Genomic DNA, 20,553 nt, shown 5'->3' with positions numbered 1-20,553 from the left:
AATTCCAAAAGGCAACATTATGTTCAACCCCCATATTAATGTATTACCGAGAGAATTGTGATTTCGCTCCTAGTTTGGAGCATAGGACTCCCAAGTGTTTTGACGATAGAACCCTGTGCCTACATATATATAATTCCATGTTATGTTGACCATTTAGTCACTTTTTTAATATATAATTTTTCTACCTTTTTTTCAAATCACATTAAGTTGTGATTTGCATTGTCCCAAGTACTTGGAAATACTACATTTTCCGCGGCACGTTCAGAATAATACTCATACTGGCGCCAGTGAGGCCGCGGTGCAATTTCAAATCACATTTTACATCCGAAGTTTTTAGTGATGAAATCTGCCAATGCGCACCTTAACAAGGGCATTGTCAGACAGAAGAATCATTCTGATTCTTAGCAGAACCTAGCCGGCTATGGTGCGGGGCAACACGGGGGAATTGGGTAAGTTGAGAGGAACATTTGAAGGTGCTTTCATTGACTATAATGCTTTCCAATTCACAGAATAACAGGAAACGCGCGCAAATGTGAAACAATGATATTTAATAAAATAAACTAAAAGTTATTCAGCCGATTGCGTTCACTTCATCTTAAGCGAAAAGGTGATATGTGGAATATTATATACCTACAATATGTGCAATAACTCCAAAGAATGGATTAAAAATGAGTTAAATGAATAATTTAGGATAGCGAATTAAAGTCCAGCAAGTTAATAATTCTTTGTAATAAGCGCAATTGAAGCAAATGACAATGTTTGGGGTATCAAGGAGAATACAATTAAGTATCTTCAATGGCTGGTATGAAAATACGTTGATCTGCAATGCACATTTATCTGTGCGTTTCTATTGATGACATTCTCGCTAAAGCGAAAGAATTACTCTGAGTAAACAGCCGGGAAAATGGCTCTTTCCCCACATGAGCCCCAAATGGCTCGTCCACACATGAAAAGACGCAATCTGAACCAGCACTGCCAGCGTGCAACTTAAATCCCTGCACTTTTCCTGTGAGTGAAAAGGGAAAGAGGCGAGTTCTTCTGCAGAATTCTTCACGTATAGGTACTCTTTTGCAACTTTGCATTCACTCCGTATTTAAAAGATGAACGTCTCTCGTATTGCAAACTTATTTGTTAATATTACTTTAATCATTGCGGGTTTTTTGCGTATCCTTTGCTAACTTTTGTTTCCCGAAAAGGTCTGAGAAACCCGTACAGTCGCTGACGTTGCGCTGGCAGGTTTTTTTCACTATTCATAAATAAATAGATTTAATTAAAAACATATCAAGTGGCCTGCAAGAAGTTGACCCCCCCTTTAGATCTTAAATTGGTCTTCACCCTCAGCCAAAGCGACATGTAAAAATGAAGTCATGCCGAAAACTATTATGCAGTACAAAAAGCATAATTCGCAGATCATAAAATAACGACTAACAATGTTGAATTGCGAACAAAAACCCGCAACAAATAAGTGGCGTGGGAGTATTGGTTATTTACAGTGAAATTACTTTTTCCTCCTCTGTCTGCTAATGCTCATGATTTCGGCAAGAAATCAAAGTCCACAAACAATTTGTGGATCCTTATTCTTTGCAAATTTGCTCTCCTCTGCCCACATCATCCCCCGTCCTAAAATGGGGGAGGGAGGAAGGGATGGATGCATGCTTGTTCGCAACACGCAAACTGTCTGTGCAATGAGATCATCTTGCAATTTGCCATCAGGACTCAGGTGATTATCCCAATTAATGTCTGTCTAATTAAATTACTGTCAGCTGCTAACCAATAGCAAGAGTCGTTTCATTAGTTGTGCAACCGGAGAGATCAAAAGCGAGTCCTTCGTTACTACTGCAAACTGTCAATTGGCCAATTGCTTTTGGGAGAAAAAAATCGAGTACAAGCCCTTTGTGAGAGTGTTTAAAGAATTGCTTTCAAACGCGTTGTGTTTTTTTCCCCTCGCTGTTGCTGAGGGGTTTATTGTCGGGTGAAGTGCTTGCTTGTGAAGCTATGCAGTTGGAGCATTGCTTATCATCATCTATAATGCTCTCGAAGAAATTTCTGAATGTGAACAGCACTTATCCCAACAGCGAGCTTGCTCTGCACGATCCCATCATCTCGGCCACTGATAGCCTGGAGAGAGGTTCACCTCTGAAAAAAATTACCAGGGGAATGACGAATCAATCAGAGGCAGATAATTTTCCCGACTCCAAGGACGCGTCGGGGGACGTCCATCGAAGCAAGCTCTCTCCTGTTTTGGACGGGGTCTCTGAAATTCGTCATAATTTCGATGGATCAGCGGCAGAGAGATACATCCTGTCACAGTCGAGCCAAGCACAGCAACCGACTGCTACTCCGAGTACTATGTTCCCTTACACCGGCCAGCATGGACCCACGCATCCAGCGTTTTCCATCAGCAGTCCGAGTAGATACATGGCTCACCATCCCGTGATCACAAATGGAGCCTACAATAGCATTCTCTCCAATTCCTCTCCCCAAGGCTATCCGGGATCTGGTTACCCTTATCCCCAGCAGTATGGACACACCTACCAAGGAGGACCTTTCTACCAATTTTCTTCTGGTCAGCCAGGGCTAGTTCCCGGCAAAGCCCAGGTGTATTTATGTAACAGGCCGCTCTGGCTTAAATTCCACAGGCATCAAACGGAAATGATCATCACCAAGCAAGGCAGGTGAGTGGATCTTCTTGATTCTTGTGAAAACCACCAATATTTGATTTTAATTGATGCCGCACTGAACGCTAACCAATTTCAGTTGGGAGAATTAGATTGCCATCGCAGAGTCACGGCCACGTTTATTTATTTCGAAACGGCAGACACTAGAAATTAAGTTTCAAAAGACCAGATATTTTAGACAGGACTCGAAATTGTGGAATTTTAATGTATAAATTAATAATTATTCTGTAGTCTGTGGAGAACCTCTCAAGTCCTAGCAATTTGGGGGTTCTATGCACACTGCAGAGTAGTTAACATGTACCTATTCCTTTATTGTTCCTTTATGTACTTATTCCTTTATCAATGTGTTTTTTTTAACCAAAAAGCTTGCGTTTCTAACACCAATGAAGGGATTTTATTTTGGCATCTCTTTCACTTTTTAAAGCACATGAAAGCAATACAATTTTCAAAGTCGGGGCAAAGCAGTGAGTTGATAACTATGCGTTCTGACACAAACAAGCTCGAACACATCTATATTTTAAATTTTTAATGTCTTTCTGTTTTTTATTTCTTTTTGATTTGTATCTCGGTCCTTCTATTTCAGGCGGATGTTTCCATTTCTGAGTTTTAACATATCTGGTCTAGACCCGACGGCACATTACAACATCTTTGTTGACATCATTTTAGCCGATCCAAATCACTGGCGGTTTCAGGGAGGCAAATGGGTGCCTTGTGGAAAAGCGGACACCAACGTGCAAGGCAAGTTATTCTTTCTAGTGACCTGTTCTAGATTCGGTTCGGCAATTAGAGTAACTTGTACAATCACACTATTCCGCCAACTCCTTCCCACAATTGTTCCTTATTCCTCAAATCCCAAACAGTGTGCGTGTGTATGTTTCTGCTTGGCGACCAGTTCCTCTAATGGAGGGACATTCCATTGCTCCTCTTTAGGTAATAGGATTTACATGCACCCAGATTCGCCAAACACGGGCGCTCATTGGATGAGGCAAGAGATTTCATTCGGAAAATTAAAACTGACTAACAACAAAGGCGCATCAAACAACAACGGTCAGGTAATGGATGCATTCTGATGCCATTTCCATGTTCTCCCTGTGAAAAGAAAATCAAAGATTTAAGACCTTTTTCTATAGTGAATTTCAGCACTTAATAAATGAGTTTTGAAACCACTATACGTGAGTGCTATTCTGACGGGAATAGCACTGTATGACAGCTGATATAGATATGGATATATAGAGAGGGTGAGGAAATAAAGCGCGTTTGTTTCTCGGCCAAAGTAATGCTTTTCCGCGTTGTTTTACGGACAGATGGTGGTTCTGCAGTCTTTACATAAATACCAGCCAAGGCTACACGTAGTGGAAGTGAACGAGGACGGAGCGGAGGATTCTAACCAGCCGGGCCGAGTACAGACCTTTACCTTTCCAGAAACACAGTTTATCGCAGTCACAGCGTATCAGAATACAGATGTAAGCAAACCGGCGGCAATGCAGAGCATACAATTGCAAAAGCCTAACAATTGTCTTTATGTGGGGTGGGAGGGAGGAACAAAATATGAATTGTAAATCACACCTTGGTCTGCTCCCATCCTTTTAAAAAAAACTAGAGTTATTTTAATAATTAAAATGCCTAATTTTGGATTAAACGTAGACGCAAAGTGCTGGAGTAACTCAGCGAGTCAGGCAGCATCTCTGGAGAACATGGATAGACAACGATTCGGTTAGAACATAATTTGTCCATGTTCTCCAGAGACGCTGTCTGACCCGCAGAGCTACTCCAGCACTTTGTGTTTGTTTTGTTTTGTAAACTGGCATCTGCAGTTCCTTGTGTACATTGAATTACGCTTAGTGTCAGACGGTACATGGAATGTTATGTTAAAATCCGGAAGTCATACCTGCCGGGTTTCTGATCATTTACAAAAATGTCATCCTTTGAGTTGTGGAATTAAACGCCACAAGGGAACAAAGCCCTTCTCGTCATCTTGTTACCCGGACTTTCGCACTGTATTCCACAAATCTTTTTTTTAAAACCCTTTCAGGAAGCAAATGTAAATTGTTTGCCCCTTGTTGGGTTCCTGAGAAATTGGCGCGGTTTGATGCAAATATTTCTTTATTTTAATTTTAAACAGATAACGCAGCTGAAAATAGACCACAATCCTTTTGCCAAAGGATTCAGAGATAACTATGACACGTGAGTTTGTTCGTTTTATTTTTTTAAAACGTTTGCTGAATTGTTATCGCATTTTAACCGTAGACTTTATATTCCTCTGGCGATTCACGTTCTGGGATCAGATACAGGATTTTTAGTTTGTGATGTGCGTTTTTTGTTAAGAACTCGTTTTTTTGGATACATTTGTGTTTAAATCCCAAGTATTTATTATATTTTTGTTGCTGTTTCCTTGCGGATGTCAATATACTAACAGTAGCAGAGGAATGCTTTGAGTCTAAATATTCACGTGGTGCATGGGGTGTCTTCGAGGTGACCAGACCAACGTAGGGTTGTTGACGTGGGGTTGTTGATTTGGACAGCAAGTTGTCGCGTGGAGAAGCAGTCCACAATGTGAGAGGTTAGATTGGGAGGCAGCGCCAATGAACAGGGAGACTCACTCCTTTCACTGCTGGACATTGAGGGGCAGAGACCGGTGAGGACACCTCTCAAACAACGGATGAGATATCACCCCAGGGGGCACATGTGTGGCAATGGTGCGATATGTAAGGGAAAATGGAGGTGCTAACTACTGGCTATAACAATGGCAATATTGAATGTAGAGACACATTAAGAATCTATTAAGTGTTTCGTGTATATTTAACTTATTTTTGAAATAATGCATTCTTTGTGGAGAGCAGCGAGTCTCTTTATTTCAAAAGTAAACTTTATCCGCAATAAAACAAATGTACAATGTAGACATCGTGCAAAACTCCTAACACAGTGACGGGAGTGATTTTTGGCTTTGCACGGTTTTTATTTCACATTGCTTATTTTATTTTAAATAAAGGTTATTTTTGAAATACTAGAAGACTCGCCCCTCCCCATGAAGAATACACTAAGAGTTACGCGCGGTTATGTTACCTGCTTTATTTTGAATAAAGTTGTTTTTTGAAAATGAAATGCTTTCTTAGTGGAAGGAATGAGTCTGAAGAGTTTTGCACGCTTCTTTTACATTGTATGTAAGGTTTGTCTCTGAAATTTAACACAAGACTCTCTTCTCTCCAGTAAGAATATATTTGGTATTTCTGTTATTTTGCACTGTTGTTTTGAATAAAGTTATTGTTTTGAAAAATAAAAGACTTGCTCCTCTTGACAAATAATATAAATAGTTCTTTGCGGTTATTTCACATTGTGTAAGTCCTTTATTTTGAATAAAGTTTATTCTTTAAGTTAAAATTTATTATTAGTGGCGAGGAACGAGTTTTATGGTTCTTTACACATGCTTTATTTTGAAATACAGCTCGCTGCTCTTCACTCCGAATGGATTAGCAGTTTTGAACGGCTCTTATAACATTATATATGTTTTATTTAGAGCGGTTTATTTTGAAATTTATACAAAAAGACTCGCTGCGCGTCACTACACTGGGTACTAACTTACACTGTCCTTTTTACGCTTTATTTTTAAATGTTTACTTTTGAAATATCTAAGATTCACTGTTCCCCATAGTTTTAACTGAATATGTTTTAATTTGAAATAACACTCGCTGCGCTCCACTAAGAATATATCAAGAGTCTACGTTTCTTAGACGCAATCAGTTCCAACTAAAGCACAATAGGTAGAGCAAAGGGGAAGATGCTGAGTGCAGAATGTAGTTCTCAGCATTGTAGCGCACCAGTTCCAGAGACGCAATGGTGCAGAGGTGAATCTGACAGCACCCTAGCTTATGGATGGACCGTTAACGGAGGGGAAGAAGCTGTTCCTGAGTCTGGTGGTGCGCGTTCTTTTGCACTGTTTATTTTGAGTAAAGTTTTTAGTTTTGTAACAAGTAAGACTTGCTGCTCGCCATTAAGAATGCATTGGGAGTTTTGCTCGGTTTTACGCTTTTATTTTGAATGTAGTTGTTTAATAGGCCTCACAGCTCTTTCCATCCCCTCTCCCTCTCTCTTTCCTCTTTTTCTTTCTCTCCTCTCGCTCTTCCTCTTTCCTCGCCCTCTCTCTCTTTTGCTCTCTTCTCTCTCCTGTCACTTTCTCTTTCTTTCCCTCTCCTCTCTCCTTCCCCCCCCCCCCTCTCCCTCCCAACCCTCTCTTTCCTCCTTCCCTCTCTCCTCCTCTTGTGCAGGATCTACACGGGCTGCGAGGTGGACCGACTCACCCCGTCTCCCAGCGACTCTCCCCGCTCGCAGATCGTGCCGGGCACCCGCTACGCGGTCACCCAGTCCTTCCTACAGGAGCAGTTCGTCAACAACTACGCCAAAGCCCGCTTCCACCACCATGGGGGCCCAGGGCCGGGGGGAGGAGAGCGCAGTGTGCCCCATACCAACGGGCTGCTCTCTCCACAGCAGCAAGCGAATGAGGAACCTGCGGCGCCGTCGCCCCAGCGCTGGTTCGTCACCCCGGCCAACAACCGCCTCGACTTCTCGGCTTACGACGCCGACTTCGCCGGCAACGCGCTGCTGTCTTACGGGGTGGGAGTGAAGGCGCTGCCCCTCCAAGCCAGCAACCGCCCGCTGGGCTACTACCCAGACCCGTCGGGCTGGGGGGCGCGCAGCCCGCAATACTCCTGCAAAGCCAGCTCCGTCTTGCCCTGGGGACGAGGAGCTTCCACCAACTCGTACCTGGAGGAGGCGGCGGCGGCGGCTGCAGCAGCGGCGGCAGCAGCCGAGGGCTTGGGTCCGGCACCGGGAACCGGCGGCACCGACCGCTCCCCCCTATCGGCCGGAGCAGAAGACTCCAAAGGCAAGGAGTTGCCCGACGCCGCCTCTTGGATCGAGACGCAGTCTACCATCAAGACCATGGACTCGGGGGCGGACGCCGGCATCTACGAGCAAGTGAAGAGGAGGCGTATGTCGACTGACGCCCAGCCGCCCGCCCCCGCTCCCCCCGAGAACTCGTCCCCCCTCAAGAGCGAGGCGCTGGCCCCCCGAGACTGCGAGAAGAACTGTGCCAAGGAGATGGCTTTCTACGGCTTCTACTCTCACGCCTGAAGCCCCCCCCCTCCTGCCTGCCGGATAGGACCCACATGCTCTCCAGATCTCCCCACCCTCCAGGTTCTACCAATTCTCCACTACATCATTCCAGATCTCCTCAACTCCTAGATCCCAGAGATTACTAGATCCACAGCCATTCCAGATCTCCTCAACCCCGAGATCCCAGAGATTACTAGATCCACAGCCATTCCAGATATCCAATTCCACCCTGTATCTCACCCAGATCTCCAGAAACTCCCAGACCCCCCCACATCTCCTCCAGATCCCACCCACATCTCGTCCAGCCACCTCCCAAGGATTCCATCCAGATTCATGGGATCCACCGGGTCCTGTCCAAACCTCCTCCAGATCCCACTCTGATCTCCAGATCCCTCCCGCTCCCGGAACAGTGCCAAATCCGAGGCCGGCTTCAGTCTTTGGACCGGGAGATTCCAGCGTGCTGCACAAAACCTATCCATCTCGCTCCAGCCCCCCTGTGTTTCCTCTTCTCCCCCTTGTGCTGCTGACTCCTTCTCTCGGTGCCAATCCTAGGCCGGTTTTTTAAAAACAATTTTGCAAACACCCATCAGTGTTCTAAATGTGATTTAAATAATTATAAGCGTGAAGTTTTAAAATCCGTGTGTTCATCTGTACAGACCACTCCCCAGTATTTCCATTGAAGCTTGGTTTTGTAAATCATGTCTGTACAGGAAAAAAATCCCTTCAATTCCTTTGGCCAACGTTTTGGCGTTGGCGTTCTATATACATGATGTGTACATATTATCATTTTAAATGGTAGAACGGTGGGATTATTTTGCGTTGAATGTCCTCGGGCTCCAGAATAGATTTTAATGCACCCGTTTTTAATGCAGCATAGAATTTTAGAGTCCAGTTCCTGACCATTGCCACGTTGTTTCAGTGACGGAGATTCCCCCCAAGAAATATATCTTGATCTGTTTGCAATAGGGGGGGGGGGGGGGGGGGAAGGGAGGGAGGGGGTTGGGGTCCATGACGTTTTTTCAGGGCTGACATGTAAATTTTGTCTATTCTGTAAAGATATGAACGTGCTTGTATATGGGTATACTTTTCCGTTCCCTCTGAAGTGAACGTCACAGATACTGTTCTTTTTTTTTTCTTTCGCCAGTTAATGTGTAAAGTAAAACAATAAAAAGAAAATTAACCCGTGGTGGTCTTGGTTATATTTATTACAGTTAATCTTTTCTGATTTCCTGCCGTATTTACAGAGCCCCAATTTTTTTACCCTTTTGATCCAATGGCTCGTTTGCTGGATAGCTTAATATAGCTTAATATTAAATATAGTAGGGAAGGAGAGTAATTGTATATGTTGAGCACCGTAAAATGCTAGTTTTGAGTGTGTGTGTGTGGTGGGGGGAGGGGGTGGTAGTGGAGGGTGAAACATTTGCATGTTCCATGTAATCTACTACATAATAAGGTTTTAAACGTTCGCTAGAGTTCAGCTTTGTGAGGAATGTTCTTACATTGAACTTGCAATAATATTTTTACGTGGCTTAAACCCAATGTAGTTTATGGCTATCATCGTCACATCTAGTTGCGGATGCAGGCATGTTCGTCTGTAATCGGAGTTATTTAAAAATCATTTTAATGTTTCTCTCCTTACTGGGGCAGCTAATTCGACATTATATTAATTATTTTGTCTGAATCTTTTCATTGCTCGGTTCGGTATTTGAATCGATAATAAATCCTATAATGATCAGAAATCTTATATTTGTTATGTTCCTATTACTTACAGTTTCTTGCAATTTTTAACATGGTTCAAATCCAATTTAGTTTACAGCGCTCATATTCGCATTTTACCAAGGCAGGCAATAGGCTTACTGTTCATAACTGGAATTTAAATTAATTGTTTCTCGTTTACATCAAATGATCTTTAATTTGTTTTCGAATAATGCATGTTGAATTAATAAATATCCCGTTAGAAAACATCGTGCAAGTAGAGAAAATGAAGTGTCCTGCGACAATTGTTCAAATTAACTAAGATTTTTAGCAGGTACTACCAGTATCTGCAGTTCCTTCCAACTATTGCTTTTCTCCAGAGATGCTGCATGACCTGCCGAGTTACTCCAGTATTTTGTGTCTATCTTCGGTATAATCCAGCATCTGCAGTTCCTTCCTACCGATTTTTAGCAGGAATCTTTAAAAACGTGAATCTGATTTCCCTATAGTAGCATTTCTAAATTTTTGAATTTTCAAAAATACCTACTTTCTACTACTAACTATACAAATGCTGGGGTAACTCTGCAGGTCAGTGATACGACCGCACCCGCTGAGTTACTCCTGCACTTCCCCCCCCCCTAAACCAGCATCTGCAGTTCCTTGTATCGACATTGAACAAAATATAGTAACTATTTAAAGAATCATTGGGTATAATTGTATGGAGAATGGAAAAGATAAGATGTGTCCTGAGAATTTTAACAGTTCAGTCCCAAACTTTTTCCTGATATTCCTACACTCAAATAAAACCGGTTGCACATACTATGCCAACTTATAATCACTAAACGTCTGCATTTTACTGTACATTTTGTCTGATGGGAGAGGGGAGACGAGGGAGTGACCGGGCTGAGACTGGTCCTTGATTATGTTGGTGGCCTTGCCGAGGCAGCGTGAAGTGTAGATGGAGTCAATGGAAGGGAGGTTAGTTTGTGTGATGGTCTGGGCTACGTCCACAATTCTCTGCAATTTATTTTATACCAAGCATATGTAGTTCCTCGTGTTCCGATATTTTGTTTACGTTCGTTGGGGTAAATTTCTGCCATTACTCATTTCCCATGAAAAGAGAACTCGGAAAAAAGTTAATTCATGGTAAAAGATGTTAACATTGGTTCAGGTGCGCTTTCAGCGCATTTTAGAACAACTTACCTCTTAAACTTCGATTGAATGGAAAAAAGCATCCAAACTATGCTGTATCTTTTATTCAATGTGTCGTGACAGAGTTACTCCATCACTTTGTGTTTTCTTTTGTAAACCCACACCTGCAGTTCCTGGTTACTACCTGTAACTTTTATTGTTTGCAATTGCTTTTCTTTTATTTTGACGAGCAGTGATTTTGGGTTTCTGATTGCTGGTGAAGTGCAACGCCTATGATGCCTCGTTTTCTTTACAACAGAAGCACAAACTACATGCATGTAACCGGAGGCCGTTACTAAGGCCACACCGACACGGATCTTCCTTCATTGAACACGGATCGCACTTTCCTGCGCTTATTAAAGCCCTTAATACAAGTTTACGTGGAGTCAGATACTCGCGGAGAGACTCAATTGCTGGAGCAACTCAGCGGGTCAAGCAGCATCTCTAGAGAACGTGGACAGGTGAAGTTACAGGTCTTCACCGCCTGTCCACCTTCTCCAGAGATGCTGCCTGACCCGTTGAGTTACTCCAGCACTTTCTGCCTTTTTTGTAAACCCGCACCTGCAGTTTCTTGTACGTCCGATATTCATACCCCCCGCCCCCCACACCTGCAAATGCAGCGTACCTGCGATATGTCGGACAACTATTTACTTTTTCACAAGTCGTCTCCATGCGTAGTTTAGTTTATTGTCGCGCGTACCAATGTACATGGAAAACCTGTTTTTACCGTGTGCTATCCAGTCCGCGGGAAGACTATACTTGATAACAATCAAGCCGCCCACAGTGTACAGATACTGGATAAAGGGAATAACATTTAGTGCAAGATCAAGTCCAGTAAAATCCGATTAAATATAGTCAGAGGGTCTCCAATAAGGTAGAGCGGAGGTCAGCACCGCTCTCTATTTGTTTACAGGGTGGTTCAGTTGCCTGATGACAGCTGGGAAACAACTGTACTTTACTCTTAACCTAATAAGAGCATTTTACAACTTATAACGCGCTACGTGTTATGTTGATGCATCACGTTCACAAATAATGAGCTGAGATGTTGGGAAATGCTTCCTTAGACAAATGTATCGAATCCGCAGAAGGTGTATGCTTTCAATAATAGTCATGCTCCAAGCCCAGATCCTTCGGATGCAACGTGTAAATACTGCGCACGTTGCTATAAAGCCGACGGGACTCAAAGTGCTGGAGTAACTCAGCGGGTTCGGCAGCATCTCTGGAAAGGTCTCGGGCCGGGGCCCTTCTTCAGATGTAACCAGCATCTGCAGTTCTACGTTTCTACTATAAACCTGGCAATATACAGTACCTGTAAACATGGTCAAGGAGAATGATTCACTGAGCGTTTAAATAACTCATTTTGTGGGTTTTTTTTTCGATTCTTCCAACCCGAAACATCACCTGTCTCTGTTCTCCAGAGATGTTGCCAGATCTGCCGAATTACATCAGCACTTTGTGTCTTTTTCGTTTTGGGGAAACGCTGGCTTGATTGCTACTCTTGGCAGCTCATTTCTGGTGTGGTGGGGAATTGTTTCAGATGGAGTAAACGGTTTCAGTAAAAAAAATGGAGATTAATGGCCTATCTAATGTTTTTTCCCCCCAATGGAATACATCCCCTTGACTAAATCTGAGTTCACTGAAGAAGGGTCCCGACCCGAAATGACACCTCTCCATTCCCTCCACCGATGCTGCCTGACCCGCCGAGTTCCACCAACACTTTGTGTTTTCCTCAAGATTCCAGCATCTGCAATTCTTTGTATCCACTCAATGCTAATCGCCGATTCAATTCGACATACCACTTCATGGCTGACCCTCTGTGACCTTTGGCTCCCACGACCAAGCGATTAATACTTAAATTAGAGACTGTTAATAAAAATATATACTTAGGATATAATGTATAAATACTCCGCACATTACTATAAAGCCGACGGGGCACAAAGTGCTGGAGTAACTGAGAGAGTCGGGCAACATTTTTGGGGAACATGCATAGGAGACGTTTCAGATGAAACAATTCGAGGAACTCTGAATTTCGGCAATACATTTGATTTTTGCGCGGGGGGTAAAAAACTAAACACAAAAATAACATTTGCGCATAAATATGTTAAAGAGAAATCGTTTGACATGGAGATGTCTCACAAAAAAATGCTGAGTCCAATTTCTGACAGTTCCAACAGACCATGATTTTAATTTATGTGTCGGAAGGAACTACAGATGCTGGTTTAAACCGAAGATAGACACAAAGTGCTGGAGTAACTCAGCGGGTCAGGAAGCATCTCTGGAGAAAAGGAATGGATGGCGTTTCGCGGCGAGTCGTCTGAAGAAGGCTGTCGACCAGAAACGTTACCTGTTCCTTTTCTCCAGAAATGCTGCCTGACCCGGTGAGTTACTCCGGCTTTTTGTGTCTATCTAAGGTTTTAACAGATCTTAACGCTAAGCTAAACATGTTGAGGTCTTTGTAAGAGTAAATATGATTTCGCCCGAACAAGTTCACATGCATACAATGCTCTGATATGTGACACGATGACATCCATATTAGTTGCTTGTTATATGTGTGCTGTCGTGGTGGTATATAAACAGGGAGCTTGAATCACAAGTGTCCATATCTGAATCAGGAGATCTGCAAAACAAGACCAGCGGTTTTGCCTATCTGCAAGTGAATTCAACGCTAAATTAGGAACACTCGTCTCATTAGGAGTCTGGAGAAGGGTCCCGACCTAAAACGTCACCTATCCATGTTCTCCAGAGATGCTACCTGGCCCGCTGAGTTACTCCAGCACGTTGTGTCCCTTTAGGATCGCTGGTAACGAAGTTGTTGATTATGCTGAGAGCTTGTCGACAGGGGAGCCACAAGAAATTGCAGATGCTGGAATCTTGAAGAAAACACAAAGTGCTGGGGATCTCAGCGGGTCAGGCATCAGGGAGGGAATGGACAGGTGACGTTTCGGGTCGGGACCTTTCTTCAGATCGTCAAAGAGAATGCATTCCATTGAAAAAAAACATTAACAAGACCTTTAGCCGCAACATTTTTACTGAAACCGTGTACTCCATCTGAGACGATTCCCCACCAGATGAAATCGAGCTGCCAAGAGTAATAATCACGCCAACACTTCCCAAAAACCTTTACAAATCCAAATGATATCTGTACGCCAGTACTGTTCGGGGAAATATTAAATTTATTTTTGGGTAGCGGTGTTTAAGAGGCTTTAGGATAAGCACATGGATATGCAGGAAATGGAAGAATGTAGATCACCATCGTTGTTGCCCTGATATCACAGCTTGTTATTCTTCCTGCAGCATTTATGCCATTTAAAAGTGCTTTCTTTATTACCATCATTCACTTCAAGTCTATGCCAAGTACCTCTTTGAGACTGCAATTAGATTCACCCCCTTGTTGCACTATCTGCAATCATTATGCTTTGTTGGGATTTGCATGCCGACAATGGGTGCCTTCTCTTCTGGCAGTAAAACAGGTAAAGTTGAGATAAAACTCAGAAAGTGCTGGAGGAACTCAACGGGTCAGGCTGCACCAGTGGAAGGAATGGAAAGGTAACGCTTCCAGTCGAGACCCTTCTTTGGAGTCAGTTCTGACCCAAAACATTGTCTGTCCATTTCCCTCCACAGATGCTGCCTGACCGGCTGAGTTACTCCAGCACTTTGTGTTTTGCCCAGGATTCCAGCATCGGATTTCACATTATACCCATTATCCTGTATCTGTACACTGTGAACGGCTCGATTGTAATCATGTATAGTCATGATTATACTTTCCGCAGACTGGATAGCATGCTCAAGATTCCAGCATCTGCAGTTTCTTGTGTCTCCAATCATCCACATGCCCATCTTAAGAAATCTTTTAATACCTTATTACAAAACTATTTCAGATATCATACTTTCCACTGACATATGGGAACATTCTAAGACGGGGCACAGGAAGGATTTGTATGCGGAAAAAAAGTCACAAACTGCCGGAGTAACTCAGTGGGTCAGGCAGCATCTCTGGGGAACAATGTTAGATGTGCTTCACGTCACGACGCAATTTCAATCTGGCTTATATTCACTGGAATTTAGAAGGATAAGAGAGGATCTTATAGAAACATATCCAATTCTTAAGGGATTGGCCAGGCTAGATGCAGGAAAAAAGTTCCCGATGTGGGGGGAATCCAGAACCAGGGGCCACCGTTTAAGAATAAGGGGTAGGCCATTTAGGACTGAGATGAGGAAAAAACTGTTCACCCAGAGAGTTGTGAATCTGTGGAATTCTCTGCCACAGAAGGCAGTGGAGGCCAATTCACTGGATGTATTCAAGAGAGAGTTAGTTAGATTTAGCTCAGGGCTAACGGAATCAAGGGATATGGGGAGAAAGCAGGAACGGGGTACTGATTTTGGATGATCAGCCATGATCATATTGAATGGCGGTGCTGGCTCGAAGGGCCAAATGGCCTATTCCTGCATCTATTTTCAATGTTTTTATGTTTCTATGTTTCCTGAAATAGTCCCAGCCAATCCAACCTCTCCTTATAACTCAAGCCCACAATCCCTGGTAACATCCTGGTGAATCTCTTCTGCACCCTCTCCAACTCAATGACTTCCTTCCTGTAGCTGGGTGACCAGAACTGCACACGGTACTCCAAGTATGATCTCACCAACAACTTGTACAGCTGCATCATGATGTCTAATATGTACCATGGAGATAAAGTGATTAGGGAACATGGGACAACATAATAATTATCAAAGCCAAGTGAAAAGGAAGTCGAGTCACGAGTGTTTAATCTACTGCTGCACCACTGCGCTGCCCTAGATATTGATCCTTAACATCTAGAGCACGGAGCCAATCACACCACTTATGAGGCAGCCATAATTTAACGCTCTTTCAATGGTGAGGTCCCATGTGTCAACGAGTTTTATCTGAATGTGTTCACTGTCATTCCCACACACAAAATAATCTTGGAGATTCAAGGAACTGCAGGTGCTGTTGTTTACAAAGACACAAAGTACTGGTGTAACTAACTCAGGAGGTCAGGCAGTAATCGGGCTACCCTCCAGTCCACAGGAACTGATCCAGAGTCTATAGAACATGGGAAAATGAACACCAATGCATCCGTGATTTCTAGGGCCACCTCTTTTTTTGTGTTATCAAAAAATGTATTCAGTTATTTAAAAACAATATTTACAATGCAGTAAAACAAGCAGAACCCACCACCAGAATACAATACAAACAAATATACCAAATGAAACTATTATACAATTATATTATAATCCCTATCCAGGATGCATCCAATCCCCCGCGGTGCCCAGCGGTCCCGGAAATCCCCCAGGGTGCCCATGGACAGCGCATGATCCCCCTCTAGCACCACCCGGGTGCGGATGTATCCCCGGAAAAGGGGTAGGCAGAGCCCTCTTCCGCCTGGCGTTGTGAGTCGCGGAAGGCCTGCTTGGCCAGGCCCAGGAGCAACCCAACCAGGACATCTTCGGCCCTACCTTCTCCCCTACGCACAGGGTGTCCAAATATGAGGATGGTGGGTGAGAAGTGCAGTCAGAAGGCAAGGAGCAGCCCCCTTAGGTATTGGAACAGGGGCTGCAACCTTACACACTCCATGTACACATGGAACACAGACTCTTCCAGCCCGCAAAAGTGGCAGGCAGCTGGCGAGTCTGTGATCCGCGCGAGGAACAGGTTGCAGGGGACTCCTTGGTGCAGTACCCTCCACCCCAGGTCCCTAATGGAGAGGGGCAGATCCTTGAGTACTCTGGGATGCAGACCATCAGGCCCTGGGGATTTACCGGAGGACAGCTTCATTTATCTTCAGGCTGAGTCAGGGCAGAGGGAAACTAGGTGTATGAAAGGGTACAGAACTATTTAGAGCCCGCACCAATAGCCAAGGAGCCCACAATGGTCCATTGTTGGCTGTGGAGGAGGTGATAATGGAGGGATATGATCAGTAAAGCAGTAAACTGTGTAGGAAAATAACTGCAGATGCTGGTACAAATCGAAGATATCACAAAATGCTGGAGTAACTCAGCAGGTCAGGCAGCATCTCAGGAGAGAAGGAATGGGTGATGTTTCGGTTCGAGACCCTTCTTCAGACTGATGTCAGGGAGGGGCGGGACAAAGAAAGGATATAGGTGGAGATAGGAAGACAGTGGGAGAACTGAGAAGGGGAGGGGGAGAGAGGGACAGAGGAACTATCTAAAGTTCGAGAAGTCAATGTTCATACCACTGGGCTGTAAGCTGCCCAAGCGAAATATGAGGTGTTGTTCCTCCAATTTCCGGTGGGCCTCACTATGACACTGGAGGAGGTCCATGACAGAAAGGTCAGACTGGGAGTGGGAGGGGGAGTTGAAGTGCTCAGCCACTGGGAGATCTGGTTGGTTAAGGCGGACTGAGCAAATGTGTTGAGCGAAATGATCGCCGAGCCTTGGTGCAATCTCCCGGTTGTCAAACATTTCAACTCTGATGATACTGGCTGCCTTTTTGAGGCAGCGACTCTTGTAGATCCCTTCGATGGCGGGGAGGTCAGTACCTTGGTTGGACTGGGCAGTGCCCACCACTCTCTGTAGATCCCTTCGATGGTGGGGAGGTCAGTACCCATGATGGACTGGGCAGTGCCCACCACTCTCTGTGATCTCCTTTGCTCCCAATCCAGGCCGTGATACAACGAGTGAATATGCTCTCTACCACACACCTGTAGAAGCTCAAGAGAGTATTTGGCGACATGCCATTGAAGCAGGAAAGGAAGTGGAAGCCCTGGAGCAGATGGTAACTCCTACACCCTAACCCAGAGCATTTCCAGCTACGCGCGAATGGTGTCTGCATGCAGGCAGTTCTGCAGCCAAGATCATCCACTTGGACTGCTCAGCCTATGAAAGTGATGACCAGTTTTATTTTTTGAGAAGATTGAAGGATCTGTGCAAAATCGCCCAAACATGTATTTATCAGGTAATTGACACTCTTGGGAGAGCTGAGGATTTCATCCCATTTGGCATTACAGTGAGACAACAATGCGTTCGGTTCGTCCAATATTATGGTGTCTCAGAGGCAGGTTCAACAGATGGTAAACACACAATATTGCAATCTCCGACTTCTGCCACCTTTGTCCTGATGGGAAGGAATAATGTGACTGAACATAGACACAAAATACTGGAGTAACTCAGCGGGTCAGGCAGCATCTCTGGAGAAATGGAATAGATGACGTTTCAGGTCGTGACCCTTCTTCAGACTGAAGGGTCTGAAGAAGGGTCTCAACCCAAAATGTCACCATTTCCTTTTCTCCAGAGATGCTGCCTGACTCGCTGAGTTACTCCAGTATTTTGTGTCTATCCGCAGTGTAAACCAGCATCTGCATTTCCTTTCAACACATACTGTGATTGAATGTCCATAACATGTGTGATCATCTGCAACAAAGTCTTCATGCTGTTACAAGGAACAGCAGATGCCCGTTTACAACAAAAAAAGACACAAAGGAGTAACTCAATGGGTCAGGCAACAACTTTGGAGGACATGGACAGGCGACGATTTGGGCCGGGCCCTTCTTCAGACTCCAAACTCTTCATGCCACTGTAGTCTTGCTGGAATTTGTAGGATTGTAGAAAATCTCAGCGATTCCTACCACCAGGAACTTTCTCCAAGATGGGGAGACCTGATAGAAGTATATAAAATTATCATATCATATCATATCATATATATACAGCCGGAAACAGGCCTTTTCGGCCCTCCAAGTCCATGCCGCCCAGTGATCCCCGTACATTAACACTATCCTACACCCACTAGGGACAATTTTTACATTTACATTTACCCAGCCAATTAACCTACGTACCTGTACGTCTTTGGAGTGTGGGAGGAAACCGAAGATCTCGGAGAAAACCCACACAGGTCACGGGGAGAACGTACAAACTCCTTACAGTGCAGCACCCGTAGTCAGGATGGAACCTGAGTCTCCGGCGCTGCATTCGCTGTAAAGCAGCAACTCTACCGCTGCGCTACCGTGAAAGAGGCAGGGCTGAAATATCAAATACTAGAGTACATAGCTTTAAGATGCGAGGGGCAAAATTGAAAGGAGATGTGCGGACCAAGTTTTCTAACTGAGGGTGGTGGGTGCCTGGAACCAGCTGCCAGGGGTGGTGGTGTTGGCAGATAAGATAGTGGCGTTTGAGGCTTTTGGAAAGGTACATGGACATGCAGGGAATGGAGTGATATGGATCACGTGCAGGTGGAACAGTGGCGCAGCGGTAGAGCCACTGCCTTACAGCACAGAGACCTGGGTTTGATTCTGGCTACGTGTGCTGTCTGTACGGAGTTTGCACGTTCTCCCTTCCGGGTGCTCGATTTCCTCCCACACTCCAACAACGTACAGGTTTGTAGGTTAATTGGCTTCGGTAAAAATAATAAATTCCCTCTAGCCTGTTGGATAGTGCTAGTGTATGAGGCGATCGCTGGTTGGTGTGGACTCGGTGGGCTGATGGGCCTGTTTCCGCACTCTCTCTCGAAAGTTTAACGTCTAACGTAAAGTTAAGAGTTGGTCGGCATCATATTCGGCACAGATATTGAGGGCCGGATGGTGTGTTCCTGTGCTGTACTGTTCTAGGCTCTATGTTATGTAGTGAAGTCAGCGGATGGCTGTGGAAAACAAGGCATGTTACTCATTGACATGTAACTATTGTTAACATGACGAACATTCACAAAATGTGCAGTTTGTGTGTGGCATCTTTGTAATGTGATGCGTCAGACAGCGGTAAATGAACGGCGGGAGTATATATTAGAATGTTGCAGATAGACATTTTCTTTTGTTGTACAGACAGGAAAACAGTGCAAAGTTTAGTGAGTCATGTTTTGTTTCAAGGGAAATATATGAAGATGATCACTTGTGCAATTTATATTTATTTGGTATTTATTTCTTGATTTGGAATTGGGTAAACTCTTACATTTACTTTACCTTGCAAGCAGGTTTCAAGCACAGATTCATTCGTAGAGTCATATAGCACAGCTTGTCCCTGTCAACCAAGATACCCCATCTATGCTTGTCCCATTTGCCCGCATTTGTCCCATATTCCTCTAAACATTTCTTGTCCATGTACCTGTCCAAATATCTTTTAAATGTTGTTTAGACTTTAGACTTTAGTTTAGAGATACAGTGTGGAAACATGCCCTTCGGCCCACCGAGTCCGCGCCGATCAGCGGTCACCCAGTACACTAGCACTACCCTACACACAAGGGACAACTTACAATTTTACCAAAGCCAATTAACCTACAAACTTGAGATAGACACAAAAAGCTGGAGAAGTGACCAGTCTGAAGAAGGGTCTCGACCCGAAATGTCACACATTCCTTCTCCCCAGAAATGCTGCACGTCCTGCTGAGTTACTCCAGCTTTTTGTGTTTATCTCCAGTTTAAACCAGCATCTGCAGTTCCTTCCTATACATTTAACCAACAAACCTGTACGTCTTTGGAATGTGGGAGGAAACCGGAGCACCCGGTGAAAACCCACTTGGTCACAGGGAGAATGTAAAACAGCCGTAGAGTTGCTGCTTTACAGACCTGGGATCGATCCTGACTACGGGCGTTGTCTGTACGAAGTTTATACGTTCTCCCCTTACCTGTGTGGATTTTCTCTGGGAGCTCTGGTTTTCTCCCACACTCCAAAGATGTGCAAGTTTGTAGGTTAATCGGCTTTGGTAAAAAAATCGGAAATTGGCCCGAGTGTGTAGAAAGTGTTAGTGTACGGGGAGATCGCTGATCGGTGTGGACTCGGTGGCCAATGGGCCTGTTTCCTCACTGTATCTCTAAAGTCTAGTCTAAAATCTCCAGATGCTAAAAAATGTTACATTAAAAAATGTATCAAAAATTGAAAAGGTTCAAAGTGCGGAAGTTAACCAAAGTCATAGAGT

The 20,553-nt window shown here is 44.2% G+C and overlaps 1 protein-coding gene across 4 annotated transcripts; it reads left to right on the top strand.

Annotated features, from left to right (window-relative positions):
• Positions 1–1,022: 1,022 nt before the first annotated feature.
• tbr1b (T-box brain transcription factor 1b) lies at positions 1,023–8,749 on the top strand. 4 transcript variants are annotated; one of them, XM_078403816.1, is made up of 6 exons: positions 1,023–1,060; positions 3,262–3,416; positions 3,609–3,730; positions 3,983–4,141; positions 4,801–4,862; positions 6,941–8,749. In XM_078403816.1, the coding sequence occupies exons 2-6, from the start codon at positions 3,266–3,268 to the stop codon at positions 7,803–7,805; spliced, it is 1,359 nt and encodes a 452-aa protein (XP_078259942.1). In that variant the 5' UTR covers positions 1,023–1,060; positions 3,262–3,265; the 3' UTR covers positions 7,806–8,749. The 4 variants fall into 4 exon arrangements, with proteins under 4 accessions (XP_078259942.1, XP_078259939.1, XP_078259940.1 ...); XM_078403813.1 differs by lacking the exon at positions 1,023–1,060 and adding an exon at positions 1,966–2,675; XM_078403814.1 differs by lacking the exon at positions 1,023–1,060 and adding an exon at positions 2,561–2,671.
• The last annotated feature ends 11,804 nt before the right edge of the window (positions 8,750–20,553 follow it).

Source organism: Rhinoraja longicauda, chromosome 8 (genome assembly GCF_053455715.1).
Source record: "Rhinoraja longicauda isolate Sanriku21f chromosome 8, sRhiLon1.1, whole genome shotgun sequence".
Lineage (NCBI taxonomy): Eukaryota > Metazoa > Chordata > Chondrichthyes > Rajiformes > Arhynchobatidae > Rhinoraja > Rhinoraja longicauda.
Note: the sequence above shows the minus strand (reverse complement) of the source record. Positions and strands in the feature narration are given on the sequence as shown.